This window comes from Alosa pseudoharengus, unplaced genomic scaffold (genome assembly GCF_046254945.1).
Source record: "Alosa pseudoharengus isolate Yale_2024_CS ecotype anadromous, Long Island Sound unplaced genomic scaffold, YU_APseudo_1.1 YU_APseudo_1.1_scf_5, whole genome shotgun sequence".
In the NCBI taxonomy this organism is placed as follows: domain Eukaryota; kingdom Metazoa; phylum Chordata; class Actinopteri; order Clupeiformes; family Clupeidae; genus Alosa; species Alosa pseudoharengus.
The window spans coordinates 797,232-821,375 of NW_027468837.1; the positions used below are offsets into that span (position 1 = coordinate 797,232).

The window sequence follows — 24,144 nt, forward strand, 5'->3', positions numbered from 1 at the left end:
ACACAGTTGTATAGCATTTTAAGCACCATCAATTTGGGAAAAGCCTGCGCTGTGACTGACCTACCGAAATAAGTTCTAATGCGCATCCAAGGGTTTGGGGATAATGTCGCGCACTATGCAGAAGGTTGTGGTGCTCAACCTGTTGTTACTCTTCAGCTAAATAGGGTGTTCCAGAGAGAAGTTGTATGTTCCGTTGCAGACAAATAAATCCATAAAACCGTGGACGTCAATTCCGATGTAAACATACTGTGCAAATAACTTAAGTCGCTATAGGCTATTTGTGGAGGTTTCTTTATTTGGTAGGTGAAATCTGAATTTTCCTCTCGAGTTAGTTCCGTATAACAGGACACCTCGGCGGCCGTTATCCCTTACATAGAATCTGAACATTGAGTCACATGGACATGTTAAATTGTTTAACAGTGAAGTATTGTAGTGAGGACTTTTATTTTGAAACAGTTTTTGGCAGAGGAAGCAGTTGGACAGGATGTGTAGTCTTAATAGGGCCAGTTTGTATGCTTAAAGCCTGAGACTGGCAGTTGATGCAGCTGGCCCGAACACCTGCCATAGGATTCTAATTGCTTAACGGCAGTCTTAATAGAGCCATATTGTATGCTTAAAGCCTGAGACAGAGTATATAGTTTAAAAGTTAAATGTAGATAGTGTAATGGATGTTGATAGACAGAAAGTTGAATGGATGTTGATAGGCAGATTGTTTAATGGATGTTGATGGATAGTTTAATGGGTGGATGAGTGAATGGTTTGAAGAGGATGAATGGATAGAAAGTTGGAGGAAATGTGTCTTATATCCTTGTAGAATGGAGAGACCGAGAGAGTTGGTCTAGTTCAGTAGAAAGCAGTTGATACAGGTGCAATCAGTTGAACTGATTCTTTGATGGGGCCTAGATGAGCAGCTGGAAGATGATACCAGGTGCAAATCAAGTTAATTAGTCCATTGTGATGTCATCAGCCCATGTTAAGTCTATGGGGAAATTTTGAGCAGTTTTTAATTAATAGTTTAAAAAGTATAAAAGTTACAAAGATGAAAAATACAAAGCCCACATGTCATAAGTAAGACCTACGCAACGCAGTTTGAATGAAGTTTCTACGTTAAACGGTTGAAGCTGCATTAACTGCGTTAGAAGAAGAAGAATAACTAGAAAAGCATTTCCTGAAGGAAATACAGTGCATGAAAATGCAAAAATATGATGAGTTCATATGGTTAAATTATTTGCTTGGTAGATAAGGTTTACTATAGTTGGAATGACTGAACAGTTAAATAGGTTGATAATTGAAATGGTTAAATTTTTAGGCAGATAGTTGACGATAACTAACAGTTGGATTGGCTCCAATGTTTGCTAGTAGTTATGCTAACTATGTTAACAAAGATAATAATGGTAACCAAGTAACTATGCTAACTAGCATGTTAACAATGTTAAAATGTTAACTCAGCTAACCATATGACTTAGCTAACCTAGCTAATCATGTTTATTAGTTATGCTAACTATGCTAACTAACATGCTAATTATGCTAACCACGTGACTTAGCTAACTTAGCTAATCATTTTTAACAGTTCTGCTAACTATGCTAACTAACATGTTAGCATGCTAACTATGCTAACCATGTGACTTAGCTAACTTAGCTAATCATTTTTAGCAGTTTTGCTAAAAATGCTAACTAACATGCTAGCATGCTAACTATGCTAACCATGTGACTTAGCTAACTTAGCTAATCATTTTAGCAGTTTTGCTAAAAATGCTAACTAGCATGCTAACATGTTAGCATGCTAACTATGCTAACCATGTGACTTAGCTAACTTAGCTAACCATTTTTAGCAGTTTTGCTAAAATGCTAACTAGCATGTTAACTAGCATGCTAGCATGCTAACTATGCTAACCAAGTTACTTAGCTAACTTAGCTAACTAGCTACAGTGGGTAGGAGTCATAGTTGATGACAAGTAACAGTTACAATGGCTGAACAGTTAAAAAGTTCAGTAGTTTAAAGGCTTAAATTGTTTAACAGTGAAATATTGTAGTGAGGACTTTTATTTTGAAACAGTTTTTGGCAGAGGAAGCAGTTGAACAGGATGTGTAGTCTTAATAGGGCCAGTTTGTATGCTTAAAGCCTGAAAGTGGCAGTTGATCCAGGTGGCCCGAACACCTGCCACAGGATTCTAATTGCTGTGATGTCATAAAGGGCAATGTTAAGTCAATGGGGAAATTTTGATAGTTTTACATTGTACCGAATTTTGGATGCAGTTCCACCAGAGTTCCACTGGGGGCGATCGCCATGAGTGCAGAATGAATGGGAGTCAATGGAGCTAGACGGCTAAATTTGTCTCTTTCACCTGATTGTCGTTGACAAATCTCAGATTTGATTGTAGTTTGTATAACTTCAACATGGGTTATAGGTCAAAAGTTGAATGAACGAGTACTTATGTCCTTTTGATTTCTTACAGGTTGGGTCGTTGTTGCACATAACACGCTAGCATTGTGCTAATGAATGACGTCATTGACACATTTGAAAGGCTTTTTAGAACAATTAAGTGACTTTAAAAAATATAATACTCAACCAAGTGTATTTTCTTTCCCTCCCCTTTCGAATACAATACTCAAATTACTTCAAAAAAAATTATATCCCGAGAAAAGTGGATTTTGAGGGGTACAGCTCCATAGACCTCCATGCATTCTGCACTCGTGGACGAGCGCCCTCATGTGGAACCACAGAAGGAACTGCAACCAGTTCAGAAACCGGAAGTTTTCCGAGAGTGGCAGTTCTCCCCTTATTAGACATTCTCTGGTGCTACCGTTCTCCGGCGAAAAGCATGCTGGGACACGAGAGCGAACAATCGGGGGATTTATGTCGTTATTCTCCTAAGTTATAAGTGTAAAGTTGGTGTCTTTATCGTAACATGTTCCCCTTTTAGTTATCCCTCGTGTGTGTTCCTTTTCGTGTGGGGGGCTGGACCTCCCCTGTATGTGTAGTGTGTGTGTCTACTTGACCTACCCTGTTTGCATTGTGTTCTGTGTCTTGGTCTTGGTCTGTGTCCCTGCTCTCATTCTCAGTGAATAAACCTTTTGATTGGACAACTGTGTGTGTCGCTATCAAATCGTTAAAATATGTTGAGATGTGTCGAAGTGGTGATTAGGGCTGGGACAACGCGTCGAAGTAATCGATGACGTCGACGCAAAAAATACGTCGACGCAAAATATGCGCGTCGATTCGTCAAGCATAACGTGTGCTGCTTAATATTTTTATCAAAACCGGCCAGCACACATTGATGTTGTACTATTTAAATTAAAGATAAGATAGAATAATTTCATTGAGCTGCACTTTTTACTCACACAGCCTTTCCTCGCCCCGCCCGCTCTCTCTCGTAACGAGCCCGCTGCTCCTCCTCTGCATGTGCATTTAACAAGATATTCACGGTTGTTGAAGGATTGTTGTTGCCACATAGAAGCACTGCATAGAACACAGTGGGCTAAATTGCTATTAAATCCGCTTAGCATCGTGACCATGCAGCGCAAATTTGTTCAAAACTGCTGCATTAAAGTTAAAGTAAACTCTGCTAAGGTCTTATCACAACATAGTACATTGAGGAGACTAAACTAAGTTAAGTTACAGTATGCAATCAAGCAGTATCTCAAAGCTAATGTTAGAATACTGTTTGGATGTCAAGTTTAGCATGCTTACTTACAGCTGCTTGTATTTCGTTACTCATGCAGGGCTCATTTTATTGACTCTGAATGTTTGCAAAATCCCGATGTAAATGGAAAGGTGTTTTCCAAGACTCAAAAGTGCTTGTCCCAAGGAAGTACGAACCGTTATTTGAACTAAGTACGTTATGAATTGCATAAACACATCAGCAGCCTTTTAACTGTTAATGTTAATTGCAAGACGTCTTAAAGTGACAGGCACTCAATTAGACCTATACACTACTGAACTTTATTGAATGCTACCTCTGACTAAGAATGCATTACTTTGCACTTGTATAGTCTTTTATTTTGGAATCTTAAGAGCAATAAACATATATTGTAATGTTAAAGAATTCATGTTTAATTCATTCAGATATGTAAATAAACATGTATAAGTTGCTATTAGCCAATGAATGAGGAGATAATCGATAATCGAATCGAAATCGAATCGGACTGAAAAAATGAATCGTTAGATTAATCGATGCATCGAAAAAATAATCGCTAGATTAATCGTTTAAAAAATAATCGTTTATCCCAGCCCTAGTGGTGATGCAATTAATTTAAATATTTTGCTGAATAAACACGAAATATCTAATAAAGTCACAAATTATCAGGCTTCTCTAATTACCCTTTTAAGATCTAGGCCTACAGATTCATCTGTACAGAGGCCCGATCCGATCATTAATATTATTTATTTATTTATTTATTTAGGAACATGGGGGCCCATCAGGACTCTGCTAAGCCCGTGACCCCAAGTGTGGTCCAGGGACTTACTGTATGCCCGGTGGGTAGGCTGAAAAGAGTTTTAAGGATAACTTGTCAATTGTTGCACTGCATATCACAAAACCATCTCAACCATCATCCTACTACGGTTGCTAGTTAAGCATAAGCATTGATATGGAACAGTGATTAAACTTTTTTAACAGATGTACTTCATAGGTGTCCCATTATTCAGAATAGCCACCCACCAGCCAATCAGAAAAGGGTATTTCTTCTCTCTAGGTGATAAAATAAGAATAATACACTTTTTTAAGTGAAAATGTACGTTTCTGGTACAGTGTCCCTTAAATTGTGCATTTATCTGCATAAGTTTAGCCTATGTTTCATGAATAATCAACTGCGTGTTGTCTTGGGCTACACTGACATCAGTAAGTCAGTAAAATATGTATTGAAAATGTCTCGAATTATGTTTTTTTATTATTATTATCAGGGCCTGAAGTTTTTTGAATTTTGAAATCCACCTGCCACAGTGGTTTTTTACCAGCCAAAATTATTTTGTGCCCAAAATAAAGGTGAACGACTCAGAAAATGCATAAGAATGGTTCTTGAACTTGTACAGAATACACATTACAGTACTCAAGTAAAAGTAAAAAAGTACTTTGTTAATAAACTACTCAAGTAGGCCTAACAAGTTACTTTTTTGTAGGCCTACATTTTTATATTTTTGATGGACCTTTAAAGGGATACAAAAGTATCCTTTATGCCTATTTGCTTTTCTCCTCCTCTGTAGGCTAATCATATAGTCAAACATATTTTAAAAGCCCAATTCAAATATATTTTATATTTATATTTATATATACTTTGTCATAGCCAGAATAAGCATTACGTGGCTATGGATTGAAAAGCAGTCTTCCAATACATTGCAGCTGATTCTTCTGCTTTGCATTGCTTAAAGTCTGGTTATAACTCCACCATACAGACAATGTAAGCTAAAAACAATGGCTATATTATGGGTAGACCTATATTTAGGCTATAATAGCCTAGGCATATCCACTCGGGCAGAGCGACTGTCTGGGCAGGCTATCTGTTTTCTCAGCCGACCGTCTCATGTCATGTCCTGCAACATTGAGGCTACATAAATGAATGCTAGGCTTTTTCTAAATTGTATGCTCGATTTCCAGTGCATTTGATTTGCTTGTAAATTAAGTTGTAGGCCTACTTTCCTTGTCCAATGTGATTGTTGAACGATGCTGGCCAGAAATGAATATACGTGAAAGTTTCCGTGTCATGTCATAGCCTACCTCTAGTCTCGTTGCTACTCTGGCAGCCTCACCAGAAGATGCAGCAACTGTACGTCATTGTGTTAACTGAGCTGTTAGCTAGGCCAGGCATTACTTTTATAATCGTGGGCTAATTCTGTTCTGAAGCCCTGTTTCTTTTCTCCAAGGGAGAGGTGCGCTTTTCCCTCTTCGAGATACTTTCTCCAATAATAAACTTGTACTCGTAATGTAAGGCAATTGAAATGTAGCGGAGTAAAAGAGTAGATTATTGGCTCAAAAATGTACTTGAGTAAGAGTAAAAGTAGGCTACCGTTTTGAAAAAGGAAAGTCGTTTGCCGTTCCTCGAAAAAAAAATGTAACTTGTTAGGCTACTACCCACCCCTGCAAATGGGTTTGATCTCGCTTTCTCCGAGCCATAGCCTACAAACGGCAATCTGGACAGTGCATCTCCTTGCTCAGTGTTGTGTTGTCTTATTGGCTACCCGCCAACGTGGCAGGTACATTGACAGTTTCACCCGCCAATCACAAAAGTTACCCGCATTTGGCGTGTGGGCGGGTGCCAATTTCATGCCCTGATTATTATTATTAAAAGTTTTGCTAGGCCTACACTACCAGTCAAAAGTTTGGAGACACTTTGAAATTTCCATTCCACTCCATTATAGACAGAACACCAGCTGAGATCATTTGCATTGTTTTTTTACTAAGGGCGGCAGTTTTCAGATTATTAATTGCAAAAGGGTTCTCCAATGTTTTTTTCAGTTAGCCTTTTAAAATGACATCAGATTAGTTAACAGAATGTGCCTTTGCGACATTGGATGAATGGTTGCTGATAATGGGTAATGTAGATTGCATTAAAGATCTGACGTTTCATTCTACAACAGTCGAGAACCCTTCTGCAAGCACATAATGTAATCTGAAAACTGTTGCCAAAGGACAAAACTGAGGACAAAAATAATGCAAATGGTCTCAGCTGGTATTCTGTCTATAATGGAGTGGAATGGAAATTTCTAAGTGTCTCCAAACTTTTGACTGGTAGTGTAGGCTATATCTGAATCTTGAGGCCTTGTCTATTCAGTTACACTAACTGACTAGAACGTATGTTTAAGTCCATAAAATAACTTTATGGGTTGGTCCCATAAAGGTTGCTCTAATGTCATAATACGTTCTGCCAAACTACAAGCAAAGATGAACTATATTTGCTACAGGGATCGTATTAATGCTCCTCTCATTCACTGGACGTCCCGAACGTTCCTTCCCTGAAAGTCTCCCTGTCTTTAAAGAACTCCACACCGTCCGAACATTCTGGGAACGTTACAAGCCCTTAACACCAGCGGGTATAGCCTTAGCCTCCTCCATGAATAAACTTCCTGTTCTCAACATTCATTTATGCAAACGCCTGCTTAGCCTTATCTTCCTCTTAACATTTTTTTACCATTAGAGAATCATTTTAGCTGAGTTTAATGGTACATATCCACGAGACCACATTCATTTCAAATACGCATGGTTGTTTGTTGTGGAAAACAGTCAAGATTATTTTCTTCAATATTTTTTCTATGAAGCACATACGTAGCCTACGCGCTTCCATGCCTAACCATTGCCTACGCAAAAGTTACGATGGTGTGGGAAACTAAACTAGCGACCAGGCAACCATTTTGTCTTTCAGAAGAGGATATCGCGTCCGGTTGTGGATTTCCGATTCGCGTATTACGTAGGCAGTTCCCCGTATTGAATGGCGTATCATATCACCAATGGCCAGCTTCGTCAGAGTTTCAGCCACTGCTCACACTGCAAACGCGGGCGGGGCTGAGAATAGTTTCAAAATGGCGTGCAGCTAGAAAGGCAGTAATGAAGCGATAAACAGTCGTTGCTCGTCAATTCAGTACGTAAACATAAATATAGCAGAGAGCACCATCATCACTGCAATATATTTTAAGTGGTATACAAAATGAAAGGTAAAGAACGTTCTCCAGTCAAAAAGCGGTCGCGTCTTCTGGATGAATCTCGAGACAGAGGAAGCCACCCATCATGTAAGAAAATGGGAACGCTTTCGGTGTCTGGCAGCAACAACGGTAATAATTCGATGAAAGGGAGTAGTTCTACAAGAAGGACTTTACTCGGCGACAAACGTGAAAGCCGGGAGATAGATGGGCACGTTTCAAGTCGTACTGGAACTAACCACAGCTATGCTAATATTACTGCGGCTGTTAGTAGCAGCAAGAACCACAGCGGCCTCGCTTTAGATGCCACTACACGGATCAACTCTCGCGGAGAGACCAGGGCTCTCCCGAGTAATGAAAGTGAGTACAAGACTTTGAAAATAAGCGACCTCGGTTCCCAGTTGAGTGACGAAGAAATAGAAGACGGCTTATTTCTCGAATTTAAAAAATTTGGTGACGTGAGCATTAAAATAAGTCGAGTAAACGACGAGCGTGTGGCGTTTGTCAATTTCAGAAGGCCCGATGACGCTAAGGCAGCAAAACACGCCCGCGGCAAATTGGTTCTGCATGACAGGCCACTGAAGATCGAAGCTGTATACATGAACAGACGACGGAGCCGATCGCCTATAGATAAAGACACATATTCAGCAGCTGCTGGCCATAGACATTTGCATACGCAGAGACCTCTGTCACCCACAGGACTGGGGTATAGAGACTACAGGCTACAGCAGCTTGCCCTGGGTCGTCTCCCACCTCCACCACCCCCACCTCTTCCCAGAGACTTAGAAAGGGAAAGGGAGTTTTCTTTATATGATGCCAGGACTAGACCTCCTTTTATCCCAGAGGTTGCTGCTTTTCGAGAGGAGGACATAGTTTCCCCAGAGGACGACCAGAGGGCCAACAGGACATTGTTTCTTGGTAACCTTGATATAACAGTGACTGAGAGTGACCTGAGACGGGCTTTTGACAGGTTTGGGGTCATCACTGAGGTGGACATCAAGCGCCCAACACGTGGACAGAGCAGTACTTATGGATTTCTCAAATTTGAGAACCTTGACATGGCTCACCGTGCCAAAATTAGTATGTCTGCCAAGGTGGTGGGCAGGAACCCTATTAAGATTGGCTATGGCAAGGCCACTCCTACTACCAGACTCTGGGTTGGGGGTTTAGGCCCTTGGGTACCCCTGGCTGCTCTGGCCAGGGAGTTTGACCGCTTTGGTACCATCAGGACCATAGACTATAGGAAAGGTGATGCTTGGGCCTATATTCAGTATGAGAGCCTGGACGCTGCCCAGGCTGCCTGTTCTCATATGCGTGGCTTCCCTCTTGGGGGCCCTGACCGTCGTCTAAGGGTGGACTTTGCTGATACAGAACATCGCTACCAGCAGCAGTATCTACAGCCACTGCCACTTCCACCACATTATGACCTGGTGGCAGAATCTTTTGTGCACCGTGCTGGTCCTGATGCTCTGCGGGTGAGGGAGAGGACTCCACCACCTGCACTTCGTTTCCGTGAGACTCCATTGTACCCCGCTGCTGCTGAGTGGCCAGGGCCAGCAGTGCGTGACCGCGCTCGGGGTGCACCTTTTGAACCACTGGAGCACTTGGAACGGGAGCGGCGTCCTCGAGATGCATGGTCACTGGAGCGGGAGCTGCAAAACCGGGACCAGGCCAGGAAGCGGCGTCTTCTTGAGGATGGCCGTCATTTGGAGCGTTCACCTGACAGCAGCGAGCGCCTCCGAGGTCGTCGTCATGGTGTGTCTGTGGAGCGCAGCCCAGGTGGCAGCAGTGGCAGGGATGGTGGACGCTACAGCGATTCAGAGAGGCTGTCACGCTCAGACCGGCCTTCTCCTGCAGGACGTGACAGGCGTGGAAGTTTGGAATGTGCGCATAGTGAGAAACGACTGCGGACACTAAGCCCTGTTGACACGTCTGCTACCGAAAGGGAGCGCAAGCGCAAAGCTAGTGACTCTACCAAGAGCCCCGGCAAACGAGAGGAGCGTACAGAGCACCCCTCTTCCACTTCCTCTTCTTCCTCCAGGGCCACAGCCCAGTCCAAGCAAGGATCTGGTGGCCACAAACTGTCACTAGCGTGGCAGGGCATGCTGCAGCTCAAGAACAGTAGCTTTCCCACAAGTATGCACCTTTTGGAGGGTGACCTGGGCGTCTCTAGCAGGCTGCTAGTGGATGGCAGTACTGGTGGTCAGGTGTGCCAGCTGAAGATCACACAGCGCCTTCGTCTGGACCAGCCCAAACTGGATGAGGTGGCACGACGCATAAAGGTGGCAGGACCCAGTGGATATTCAGTACTACTTGCTGTGCCTGGAAGCTCAGAGGAGGGCCCCTGTGACACAGGCAGCTCAACAGAACGGCCATTGAAGAACCTGGTGTCCTACCTTAAGCAGAAACAGGCTGCTGGGGTCATCAGCCTCCCTGTTGGGGGCAGCAGAGACAAGGACAACGCAGGAGTTCTGCACGCCTTTCCCCCTTGTGAGTTCTCCCAGCAGTTTCTTGACACCGCAGCTAAAGCCCTCGCCAAAACCGATGAAGATTATCTGGTAATGATCATTGTCCGAGGAGCATCATAAAAAGTAACATTCAAGGAAAGTAAATGACCTGTAAATGGCCTGTAATGTATAGAGTGCCGCTGTGTTATAGAATATAGTCTTGAAAGTCAAAGGTTATTTTGCAGTGTCTGTCACTGGAGAAAAAACAACAACATTGTAACATTGTGTTTTCAGCAGTCTAATGCCTCAGAAATTATTCTGGTTGTCAATATGCATGGTAGTCTAAATTTTTGTAAGATTCACTCTTAAAGCAAATGGAATTGAAAGAATTGTAATAGTTTGATGATGATGGTACTTCAGAATAATGTGATACATCGTTTTCCCTGACACAGTGTAACACTATATGGCTATTACACAGTTAAGTTTAGATTTACCCTCAGACTAAACATCATTGTTGTCTACATCAGTCAATGCACACTCTACTAATTGATCTACCTGATATGCTCATAGTAATTGTTATGTGATTTCTGCTTTTACTGAGTTCTGTTGTCTTGTTTTGAAATACATATTTTTTTTTTGTTTCTGATTATTGCAGTCATTTGCAGACAGAATGTATGTTGCCACATCATCACATTCAGAACCTGACATAGGTATAGATTACAGAGGACAGAAAGAGGGGGGAAAAGCTCAGTGGTTTATTGTTTTATAATACATTCTTAATTTTAAAACAATTTAATGAGATGGCATATGTAATTGACCCTCAGTCTTCAATTTTTGCAAATAGACATGTGACAGGGACTGGTATATTTATGAAAATGTTGGTTCATTAGTTTGTTTAAATTAAAAGAGTTAGGCTAAGATTTTATTTTTCAACACAAGGCCCTCTTTGACATCAGATATTGAATGGGAATTTATTATTGCGCTCTGGTCAGGATTGAAAATGGCCTTTGTGTAATTAGTGAGAGAGAGAGAGGGAGATCTTAGAATACATCAGAAGCTTCCTTCAACTAACATGTTCAAAAAGATTGTCACTCCAGATGGTAGAAATAAAGTGGTGTTTATGACTAGGTTTTACTGGGTAAAGTAATTCAATTTGTAAAGATAAGATTAGATAATTGTAAATGGGTTACTTGGAAGAAAGTTGCCTGTGTAAGAAATGGCATTGGTTTTCTGAAGATACTGTCTTTTCCCAAGTAGCTTCTTTGTAATGTGTTTCTGTTGTATTTCTTTTAAATGTCTGCTTGATACTTTTAAACAAATATTTCATCAAATAGGATCATGTGAAATTGACTAATATTTCAAGACAAAGTCAAAGCGGGGAGCACCAGTTTACATTACCATTTACAGATATACAGTCTTTTAGGCCTATTAAAGAAGGTCCCTTGATTTTATCAAATTCTCCTTTTGAAATGGAGAGTGAACAAATGATATACATGTGCTCTAGTTCAACTTTGATTACACTGGGGTTTTAATTGGGTTCATTTCAGTCTTTATTAAAGGTAAAAGACTTGGCCACCTATTTTTTTTTTCAATGCAGTCATTTCCTAGTTATGTAAACAGCTGTCATATGTCTGTTTTTGCTGATCTTTTGTTTCTTAAAAAAGTGTACTTGTATGGACAGTTAATATCTCTTCTGAGTGTATTGAAAAACCCTCAGCCATGGACACTCGTGTGCATAAAAGATAAAAAAAAAATCCATGATTCTCAGATGATGAGCATTGCTTTGTGCATCTAACTGAACGGACTGCTCTTTAAGTTGTGTAATTGCTTTGTTATGACCTTGCCCATATTTTAAATGGAAGTTTGCATTGTGCTCTTTACTGTACAGCTGATATCTGGAGAAAAGTGGAAACCATCTTTGCACATGCAACTAAAGAAGTAGCTGTTCACAACAATCACACACAAAGAAAAACCGTGCATCTGGCACTTGCTTGATTTTGTCTCAGTGTCAATAAATTGTTTCTCTTTCGATGGAAAATCCGTTTGTTTCTGCCTTGGAAGTGAGTTGAAGACGGCCGTTTTGACCTTTTCTGTTTTGTTTTGCCAAGGCCTCTCATTTCTGTCGTGAGACAGAAAGGATATATACTCATACAGCACAGACAGAAAAGGAGAGGGGGGAAAACACCCCAAACTTATATGTTTTGACCCTTGTTGCATGACATTGCTGCTCTACTTGTTGCTTCTTCCAGGAAGAGGGAAGTCACTGTCTTCCTGTGGAGGGGTAGCAGGCTGTTCTGTTTGACCTGCACATTATGAAGGCATTGTGAGTTGTGAGTTGAACATGTTTGGCGCAGATGCATACAGTCAACATTGCAGATGTGTTGGCTGCCCTCAGGTTTGTCTCCGGCTCTGGCCCAAGTCGTCGGAGTTCAGGATCACCCTGGTGGCGCTTTGTTAACACAGCTACATTTCAGATCATTGTCCACTGCCCCCTCCGACACTGTCACAAAGCAACCTTCAGTGCCTTCACAGAACAAGAGAGAGTGACCTTTCAAGGTTACTCATTTCTGCACTCAGAAAACAAGGATCAGCTGTGATTTGTCAATTCATGAATTTATTAGCAGATTGGCTCATTGCATTGCAGCCTGGAGGAAGTTTTGTTAGGAAGGCTGAGCATAAAAGGAAAGGGGCATTTTTTCAGCCGATGCAGAGATTCCCACTGTTAATGATGTACATTAATTGTGGAAACTTCCAGTAGTATTTTGTACTCAGAACATCAACAGGGATCCTGCATTTGAAGGAGCCACACCAGCCTTTTGCAGCGTTTATATTTAAAAACGCATACACTGTGATTTCAGGAGAAGCAGGAACCTCAGCATTTGGGTCAGTGATGTTCAGGAGCCTATAGAAAATGTCCTTCACCTGAGCTTACTGGTTTCTCTTCCTGGATGCCCCCACTGACTCAAATCCAGTTGTCGTGAGTGTTCTGATCTCAAGCTTAATCTTGACCTCCAAACAAGAGGATGCTGATTGCTTCTATAACAGAACCAGTGATCCCCTTGATGCAGGTAAAGTGATCAATCTACATTGTTCTGCTGGCTTAGCAGAGGATGTGTGTAAATGTATGGAAAACACCCTAGCTCAAAACGCATTTATATTTTCAGGTAGAGGTGGTACTGTTAGCATGAAAAGTGAATGTAGATGTGCAGAGGACCACACAGTGAACACATTTGTAATTTAGTAGGTTCCTTGCCAATTGACAAATTGTGATATGAATGTGTTCATAGTCTTTTTAATATTCATACTATTTTTGCATAATAGACAGTCCACATGGATTGACTGCTATGTTATATTTTGAAAGCAGAAAGAGCGATCAACCCATTACCCTAAGATGATTGTATCTATCTTTCTGGTTTGTACAGCTTGAAGGCAGTCTCAGAAACATGCACCTCTACTGAAATCAGTATCTAAAAATGTGAAAAGGTAAGACCGGAATGATACAGACATGCAGACAGTTTCACAGGGGTGTAAAAAAGCTAGTAGGAGTAGAGGTTATATATTAATTGATTGTCTATTTCTGCATATGATTATGCCTTAACACATGTGGTCATACTTCAATGTCCCTGGGCTACTTGTTTATCATAGGTAAGCATATGCATTCACAAACATTTGTGTTTTTTTAAAGCAGAAAATTATGTTAATTTGCTACAGTGTCAATGTTCTTGATTCTACACATGGATTTTAATTGGATTGGATGAGTCACTGCTCCTGCACACAATAGTTCCCTTTGATGTTTTTTTCTTTTTGAATTGTAACTACTAGTTATGAGCAGATAATTATGTAGACCAATACAACTTTTGGAGCACCTGCATAGGGCCCCACTTAACACATTTGCATACCGCAACCTTTTAACAGTTAATCCATAAAAACCTATGAACGCACACCACATGACCAGACCCTAATATCCCTTCAACAAATATGAAACTACTTAAAGAACTACAACTATGGTGACTTAGAATACTTATATTGTGACATATGCTTGTGGCATAAAGACCTTTCAATTAAAATTATGTTTGAAAACATCAGTTTAGCAATATATTGGCAGTGACTTGATGTGCTTGATTGATGACTTAACATCAGTATACTACTGTACCAAATAATGTATTAAATACCAAAAAGAATTACAACATTTTAAACAAATGTATGAAAAAAAGTACTAACGTTATTATTTTTCATTAAGGGCTTCTTACACGACAGCAAGCTGCCGAGACACAGTATGGTGTGTAATTCTGAGGAGCAGAATAAAACCAATAAAGTAGCCATGATTTCAATTACCAGTGCCCTCTAAGATTGTATTCTAGGAATAGCTGCCAGGTAACAGCTAGGAATAGGTAACAGGCACAGTGCAACCGGAAAGTATTCAGACCCTTTCAAGTTTTCTACATTTTGTTATGTTTCAGGCTCATCTTAATATATTCAGTTCATTTTCTCTCTCATCAATCTACACACAATACACACAAAATCAGGTGTTTGGAGTGTTTTGTAAATTTATAAAAATAAAAGTCTGAAATATTCAATTTACATAAGTATTCAGACCCTTTGTTTGGTCTTTGAGATGCTTCTACAACTTGATTAGAGTCCACCTGTGCCTAAATTAATTAGTTGCCCATTATTAGGAGAGGTAGACATCTCTTTATACGGTCTCACAGTTGATGGTGTATGGACACCTGATCCAAACACCTGATTTTTTGCAGAGTGTTGTGTGTAGATTGATGAGAAAAAAAACTAATTGAATCCATTTCAAGATGAGTCTGAAATATAACAAAATGTGGAAAACTTGAATGGGTCTGAATACTTTCCGGTTGCACTGTAGCTGTTTAACGATGTGATGCGTCTCTCACCATGCATTTTATTTTGGAAACCATGACCATAACAAAAATGGGCCAGTATAAATCAAATAAATTTTGTGTGTCCGACATATTAACATTCCATGGGCCTGACTTGCCACGTACCTCTTGAATTTGATATGATAGCACATTAAAATATGAACTATTATTAATGGTGAATAGCGCTGTATTGTACAATTAAAACAATGAATGCAATAACATTAAACTATTAATCAACAACTCATTCATTTGATCTAGCTCTGAAAGCCAGTGTTATCTAGCCGAATCTCATGCGCACAGAGAGAGGGAGAGAGACCTATATTAAAATACTGCTAAACTGCCTCTGAAAATGAAACTTTCTAAAAGCTCCGGCCAGAGTGGAGATTTTGGAAAACTTTGTTTGCACATTTGCATGTAAACTGAGAAAAACTGAGTTTAGGCAGCCGACATCACAGTATGCCCCAGAACTTGCACCTGCGCCAAAAGTGCTGTTTACATTTTGTTCAGGAGAGACAGAGGAAGTGATTTGTTGCTGTTGTTGCTATTTTTGGGATTCTGGTTTCGAATACAGTAGAGAGACTGGCATAACAATACCAGCCTCCATAGCAATCAGAGACAGGAGAATATAAACGATGCTGCTCGACAATAGTGCCAGCATCTGTGCAAATGTATGGAGGACTTTGGTCAAGTTGGAAAGAAATGGACAGATATGAACGAAATAGGCTATGGGATTATGACTTCACGTCAAGTTAAAACTGAAGATGCACGGTCGGTAAGCTCCAATTTCCAAAGGGGGTGATTATAACAGGGTTTTTCCTATTTAATAATGTAGCCTCATGGATAAGGTAATGTCGGAAAATATGCCACCATGTGATACTGTAATGGAGAAAAACATGAAGCCGTATCATATCACCATATTAAGCACCAAATTTGATACTGTAATGTTCATTTTCTAACGTTCTGTGTAACCTACATGTATTTAGAACTAGACCTACTGCTGTCATCGAGCAATATGCTGTTTCACCTTGTAGTGGTGTTTGACCTTAACACTTTGAATGCTGCGCTGTTTTCGGAAGCTTTGGCCCAGAGTGCCAGCAATCTTAATAATTGTTGACAATTTTTGTAGAGCCACAGTGTATTCTATGTTGTAGCTATGGACACATAGAAAGGTGAGACTTTAAGCTCTCAGTGAGTACAAACCGTTTATTTCTACATGCCTCTGTTCCTGAGAAATCCCAAGCTAAACAGTGGCTAGTGGCTTTTTCTAGAAATGGAGATGGAGATTTTTATGAAATATTTGAGCCTGTTACTCTTCTGACACTTACATTTCTGGGTCAAAGGACTTTAAGATAAGTAAGATAAATATAGTTTTTTCGGTAACATTTTATTTTAAGGTTCACATGTTAGCCACTAATACATACCTAATTAATGCCTGTATTAGTGACTTGTAAGGCATGTGTTAGGCAACATTAATAATTTGTTAGGCGAGTATTCACAAATGTCTTGTTTTTGACGAATTAGGCCTTCATTCATGATATAATCTTAATAATGACCTAGTAAGCCTTGATCTCTACTTACTAATTAGTAGTAAGTACCAAAAGAGAATATGTATAACCCACTGTCTGAATAAATTCCAAATAGTGCGAGAACAATTGTAGAATAAGCAAGTATATGGCTCAACGGCAACCATCAAAAGCCGAGTTATGATAAAATGTCCAGATAAAATGTCCAGATTGTGCGTTTTCATGAGTTTTCGATCGTCATCTATTTCAGTTCTATTCAACATAGAGTTCCCAAAACGCACATAAGGTGTGTTGGAGTGTCTATTTTCGTAATTAAAAAAAGCTAAAAACGCAATATTGCATTTTTGGCACTCAACGTATGGGAACAAAAAACGCAATGTTATGTTTTTGGCACTCAAAAAGTGTTAATACAGCCCTCGGGAGCGCGTATAGCTGAAAAGGTGCTTAAGCCAGTGGCAGAATGTGAGCAAGAGTTGTATACATAAGAAACGCCCAGATTTTTGGGTTGCTCCTCCCAAAATGCGCAACTCCCTCTATCGTGCGTAAATGAGGGGAGAATTTGCACAGGTTGAAAAGCACTTAGTTATGCACTTTTTTTGACTTACGCACCTTTACACACATTTCACTGACTCACATTTACACTGGCAGTTCACTGACAGTTCTTTTACAGCAATGCCCTGAGTTTACAAGCATACAACAACAAGTAAATAACAAACAAGAACAATAAAGGATATGTACTAGGGATCGACCGATATGTTTTTTTCAGGGCCGATATCAATTATTACCAAAACAGGAGGCCGATAACCGATATGTAAAACCGATATGTCAGTTGTCAAAAAGGGGGGTAGATAGTAAAGGCTATACACTTTGCAAGTGTAAATCCTGTGTATCATGTTAATCCAAGTGCTGAGTGATAGCAATTATTTTCATAGAGTAGGCCTGCACAATGGGCTATGTGCTTGTTAAGGGACCTGTCACAAAGAGGATGCTTTGCCATGGTGTGTGTGAGTGCACGAGAGGGAGAGGAAGAGGTGCATGCGTGATGGCAAGTGTTATGGTTGAATAGTTTAACAAAACAGTTTTTAAAAAAAGTTCTTAGGCTATTTAAGCATGCAATTTGTGTCCATGTGTAGGCTTTAAGCTACACTTTTGAGAGCCTAAAAGGCACGTTAATAGCCAGCTCAGGACGCGATTTTGTTCAGGTCGGATTAAATTACGGTTGGCCCTGGGTCACTGGCGCCTTAATGCAGGGGCTTACCTGGGCTTCAGCCCAGGGCCCTCGACCAATGAGGGGCCTCCTAATAATAATAATGATAATCAATAATAATAAACGGCGTGTCCGTATTCGCAGTGTCATTAGCCTACTCTGGAGCTAGCCTAAATAATTGAGCACATCGTAGGCTACTGCTCTACAATTACATCCATGCAGAGGCCCCCTTTGTCTTCTCCTATTCTAAAGTGTAACAAAATGTAACAAAATGTAGCCTAATAAATCCCAACGTGTGTAGAGGAGCTAGAGGAGAGGCTGAAACTGACTGACATACACTGCAAAAACTGCTTATCTAACAAAATTTAACCAAGTGTTATTAATCTTATATCAAGATAAAAAAAACTAGTTGGTATTGTTTTCAGTATAAAGAGACTTACCTAACGCTTTCTTGTGAAATCATTTGACTTAATATAAAAAATTTGTCTGCCAGTGCGTTAAGCAAATTTGTCCTAAAAACAAGCAAATTTGTCTGCCAGTGCGTTGAGCAAATTTGTCTTGATAAGACTCCTTAAAATAAGTTGAAGTCTTCTTAAATTAAGTCAAAATGAGCTTTTGAGAGGGCGCTAGGTAAGTCTTTTCATACTAAAAACAATACCAAATAGATTTTTTAATCTTAATATAAGATCAATAACACTTGGTTAGAATTCATTTTTTGCAGTGTACAAACTCTGGAGATAACGTGGGTAGGATTGAAGCAATGATAAACGAATGACGTGGATTCCTGTAACTGTCCATGAAAACAGAAGGCATAGCAGGTAAATATAGTAGCAATTAGCCTGGAAATTAAACGGCTTTAAAACATGTATTTCACTTGTCTCATTGGAGTGAACGCAGAACATGGGCTGTGGCGCAAAGAAATGAATTAGTGATCTGCATCTCCGTTCACCAACAGCTAAGTTTGTGCTAACCCATTCGCACATATAATAGTCTATGTTATGTTTTCTCCATTGTTAATGTGAGATATGTCTCCATGTAGTGTAATGATAATGCATAAGGTAGCCATGTTCAAGTCACATGAGCCAGCTTGTTCTGTAGGCTATTTCTGTCCCTCCCAAACTGTGTTAAACTGGTGTGTTAAGTAGACAGAATTTCAAAAAACTCCTAGGGAACCCCCCGACACAACAAACACATGCACTTTTGAAAAGCTTTTAAACGTCCATATGTGTACCCATCTTTTAACTTAGCCTACAGCCAGTGCTGTAAAAGTTCAACGCTTGGTGTTTGTTCACTGATATGGAATATTAGGGTCGATAATGAAAACCAATATTTATATGTTGGTTGTGGCCGATAACAATACAATAACCGATAACATTACTCTTGAATTTGCGAAAAGTGATGGGGACAACAATTAATACCCTTACAAAAATTAAATGTTTGCAGCAGATGTGCAGCAAACTTGTAGGTGATTTGCGGGAATCAAATGAGTTCACTAGAAAATATTGTCAGAAGTTTGCCAGTGTTGGCCACTAGAGGCAACAATGAGAAGTTTGCCACTACTGGCAAATGTGTTAGCCAGTGATTTGCCACCACACCACGCCAATAATGGGAAACTTCCAGTGAACTTCTGGTGACAAACCTAATTTGCATATGACATTATGACTGCAAATTTGCTGCAACATGGCCAAAAGTTAACCACAACTGTTAGCCAGAAACCTAAATATGACCTTGTTGCAAATTTACGGGAACTGTTCACTAGAAACCTGACATTTCTGTAAGGGTATAAGCAGCATTTAATTGCAGTCATTTTCCCATATTAGGCCTGTCCTCAACGGTACGGCAGCAAAACTAGTAAACAAAATAGCAGTATAGATGTCTTCTTCAGAGTCAAACCCTGACTGACCCTGTTTGACTCTGAAGAAGACGCATGGGCGTCGAAATGTTAGTCGGTTTGCACTTGGCTAATAAATATCACTTAAAGCGTTGTGTGCTCCGGTCCTGTTTTTTTGGTTCTTGTTAGACCTTGGGTCTCCTCTTTTGACTTTATTTTGCCTTTGAGGGGTTGCCAACCCTTGTTGGTAGCAATTGTTTTTGTGTACAGACCTTGGAGCCAAGGCTGCTTACAGAGACGTGTTTTTTTGATGGCCTGCTTATGGGGCAGGCAGCTAGCGGATCGTTAGGAAAGATTAGATGAATGTGATCATTTATGTTTGGGCCTTTTTTGGGCCTCAAATCGCTGATACAACCTTTAATAAATGATGCAATAATATGTTTTTGATGAAGTAATATTTCCATTATCTAACAGTTGTTATATACACATGCACTAATGATTAGATAGAGTGAGGATACATATTTTATAAACCACTTCTTAATACTATAATTCATGATTAACTCAGTTACAAGTGGTTAGTTAATGATATTTTGTGAGCTCATCTAAAGTGAGGACGTTTTATGCCTTGCAACACATTTACACATTCATGCGGTTCAGGAGAAATTGACTATGCAATCAGTTGACAAATCATTTTTTTAGGAATTATTGCTAATCTGTAAAAATCCCTTCCAAAATTTGTATGTCACGTGACACAGAGCAAACCACTTTACGGCAGTCAGCCTGATTTAGGCACTTTGCGTCTGTCCAGGCTTATCATTTAGCTTAACATACAAAGCGAGCTAGCATTCTTGTGGGTTTCCTATTGGGTTTAATAGCACGCCAAGATAACCTTGAGAGCTACGTGTTTCCAAAGAGTTACCTAGATGTTGAACATTCACCTAGTAAAATATTACACTCAAACCCAACACTCCACCATACACTCCGGAAGTGAACATGTGTGTAATATTAATTAAAATGTTGTCTAAGAATATGTACTGTACATAACATAGACCTAATGTTGGCAAGAATATTTGCCTCGCTAACGTAAATGTTAGCCGCCCGACATACGGTTCGAAATTCCCTAATCTTTCATTACTTTACAGATTTCATGCACGGTTATTTTCTTCATTGTTTAAGTATCTGAAATAACAAGTTTTAATGCCTGAATTATTAATGGTTACTGCAGGAACACCTGACTAACCACGCTGCAGCAAGTGGGAAATGACAGCAGCAATCAGTTATTCACTGACCAAGTAGCAGAATGCTAGCGTGTCAGGGGCAAAAACTGCTCACAAAATGAGAAATGTAAAGCAGTGTTTTTCAATCTTTTTTGTGCCACGGCACACTTTTGACACTTAAAATGTCCCACGGCACACTAACATCCTGTGTGAAGAAAAAATAAACATACCATAGCCTAAAATTTCAAATAATACACAGATATGGCCTTATTATGGCTTCTATGCAAGACCTGCTCAATAAAACAAGCGCCCTCTGTTTCATTTCTAGGTGACTATATCTAATTTAATTGTTGTTATGAACTGGATATGTGATGATTCTGTGAATATTGGATATGGGGCCCCCGTTGTACAATGCCTGCATACCACAAAAAGTGCAATCATACAATCAATGAGAGCATGTGGTTATAAATTCTTTGATGCAACAGTTGCTTTTCTGGACCAGTGAGTGACATTTGGGTCATTTTCTGCGGCACACCTGATGATCTCTCACGGCACACTAGTGTGCCCCGGCACAGTGGTTGAAAAACACTGACGTAAAGGACATGAGTATTCGTAAATTTCCCTTTTCAGCCATAATCCATGTCCAAGTTGCTAAAAACAAAAATGCAATCTGTGATCAATAAATATGTGAAAACTATAAATTTAGCCATGTAGCTACATTGTTTTTGCACTTGCTCGCGATCGCCCCTAGTGGGATTGCAGGTACAATGGAGTTAATAGGGGGTGAACCGGCTCTCCATAAATGGGCTCTGCTATGGCCAAATTACAGCCGTGGGGATATCGTTTACCAACACCGCTCCCACTCGTGTTATATTGGGCAGTCGTGGCCTACTGGTTAGGGCTTCGGGCTTGGAACGGCTGAAGTGCCCTTGAGCAAGGTACCTAAGCCCTCACTGCTCCCCGAGTGCCGCTGTAGCAAGGCAGCTCACTGTTCCGGGTTAGTATGCTTCACCTCACTGTGTGTTCACTTATTCACGGATGGGATAAATGCAGAGACCAAATTCCTTGTATACGCAAGTATACTTGGCCTAGAAACCTGATTTATATATTGATATTACATATTAAACTATATGGTTCTGGGGTAGTAATATTCAAATTTCCAATAAGGGAGATTTCTGACAGCTCACAAAAACGCATAGTTTCTGACATCAACCTCTCTCAACTAACCCACAAAAACTCAATGCACGGTTTTGTTTCACATCTGGAGTGTTTGTAGAAACATCAGAGACCCAAATGGAAGTACAAAAGCACAGAAAAAGTGAGTTTTGCATGATATGGCCCCTTTAATACACTTCACATATCCTTACTGTAAACCATGCTTCTTGCTTAACTGTATACTCTTGTCTGCACTGCACTATAATAGTTACAGTGGTTACAATAGTTACAGTGCACTACCTGTCTATACTGTTCACATTGTACTTTTCTGCTTTTTTGCACTTCTGGTTAGACGTTAACTGCATTTCGTTGTCTCTGTACTTGTACTCTGTACAATGATAATAAAGTTGAATCTAATCTAATCCATCTGACCTCCTAATCATCCCCCAAGTGTAACTGGCTGATTCCCTCACTCAAGCTGGTGTGTGGTGAGTGTTCTGGCATTAACTAACTGGTTGTTAGTTAAATATTTTATCCTTGATGAAACAATTTAGAATAAACTTAAAGGATTTTTTCTCATTATTTTTTATGTATTTTTTAGTTTACTTTACCAGGGAAGCCAATAATAGTGGATGGTGTTGTATATTATTTCCCAACATTTATATATATATATATATATATATATATTAAAGAACCTCTGCTGTAATATTTTCTTTTCTTGTTTCCTCCTACCTCGATTTAGCAGATTTGGGTGGTGAGAATATCAGAGATGACATGAGGACCCTCTGGTGAGTAGTGGCAGATTGAATGGCCATTTGAATTTTGCAACACAAAGAGCGTGGCAAAGTGCAATGCGTTAAATGATGAAACTGAATATTGAAAATTGAAATGCAAAATGAATTGCCATTTGAATTTTGAGACTGAAGTACCATGGCAAAATGGAATGCAATTCAATCCATGTTTATTCTTATTCATGTTTATTATTATTAGGGCAGCCGTGGCCTACTGGTTAGCACTTCGGACTTGTAACCGGAGGGTCACCGGTTCGAACCCAGTAGGCCACGGCTGAAGTGCCCTTGAGCAAGGCACCTAACCCCTCACTGCTCCCTGAGCGCCGCTGTTGTTGCAGGCAGCTCACTGTGCTGGGATTAGTGTGTGCTTCACCTCACTGTGTGTTCACTGTGTGCAGTGTGTTTCACTAATTCACGGATTATGATAAATGCAGACCAAATTTCCCTCACGGGATCAAAAGTATAGTATATATACTTATACTTATATACTTTTTCTATTTTTTAACCCAAATTATTCAAATTGATTTTAGGATTGCATTGTCACTTTGCAGATTAAAATACAATTTGTTGGAAATTCGACATTATATAAATAAATTACTAAAAACCTGTTTCTGGTTGAAATGTTTATGAAACTAGGTGGGAAGGTGTAGCATGGAGCAGAAACTAACCCATTCAATTTTGCAGTGGCTCACTTGAGGCAGCTTGACAAATTCACTTTCATTAATGTTGAGGAAGAGAGGGCATTTGGTCTTTTCTCTCCAAATGCCTGTCTAGTTAAATCTGTGAACTTGATTATTCTAACATGATGATCTGAGTAAGTAATATTCATTAGTCAATGTTTATTTGAGCAAACTTGGTAAATTTGGTTGGAACAAAAATGTGGCAGGACTTTTACTTTTTGAAGCCAGACTCATTTTTGGTGAGCCTTCCTCCTTACTGTTGGTTGACTTGTTTGAGTGAGCTCTTGAAACTAATCTGTCTGTCACCTCTAGTAGTGAATAATAGTGTGTTTTTACCTGTTGCTTTCTTTTTTACAGTTACATGTTCCTTTCTTTTCTCTTCTACAGTCGATAAGTGAATTCAATAAATGATTCTATTTTTGGACATGTCTCTGATTTTCCTTTGTTGTATAACCAACCTGTGTAGCCTACTGAGCTGAGTTAATAATGAGTGTTCTTTGGGTTAAATTATTGGGGTGGTGCAGTTGATCTAGTTACACTGCTCTGCTCTTCTGTGTGAACCCAGAGGAACCTGTTAGCAAATGAAAATTTATATGGCATGTGGCAGGCCTTATATGATGACATACAGTACATTCATTCATTGAACCTTTATTTATCGTCGGAGATTCAGTGAGGGTAATCCTCATTTTCAGTGAAGCCGAGATTACAGTAACAATGAAATAAATTGGTTGCTATATTGGTTGCTAGGTTGTAATTGTGGAAGTGGTTGCTAAGTTG

The 24,144-nt window shown here is 39.8% G+C and overlaps 1 protein-coding gene across 9 annotated transcripts; it reads left to right on the forward strand.

Annotated features, from left to right (window-relative positions):
* The first annotated feature begins 7,507 nt into the window (after positions 1-7,507).
* rbm15 (RNA binding motif protein 15) lies at positions 7,508-23,791 on the forward strand. 9 transcript variants are annotated; one of them, XM_076268748.1, is made up of 4 exons: positions 7,508-13,560; positions 22,009-22,059; positions 22,348-22,384; positions 22,639-23,791. In XM_076268748.1, exon 1 carries the CDS (start codon positions 7,639-7,641, stop codon positions 10,216-10,218), a length of 2,580 nt encoding a protein of 859 aa, XP_076124863.1. In that variant the 5' UTR covers positions 7,508-7,638; the 3' UTR covers positions 10,219-13,560; positions 22,009-22,059; positions 22,348-22,384; positions 22,639-23,791. The 9 variants fall into 9 exon arrangements, with proteins under 9 accessions (XP_076124863.1, XP_076124864.1, XP_076124861.1 ...); XM_076268749.1 differs by having other exon boundaries at positions 22,642-23,791; XM_076268746.1 differs by having other exon boundaries at positions 22,009-22,384.
* Positions 23,792-24,144: the final 353 nt, after the last annotated feature.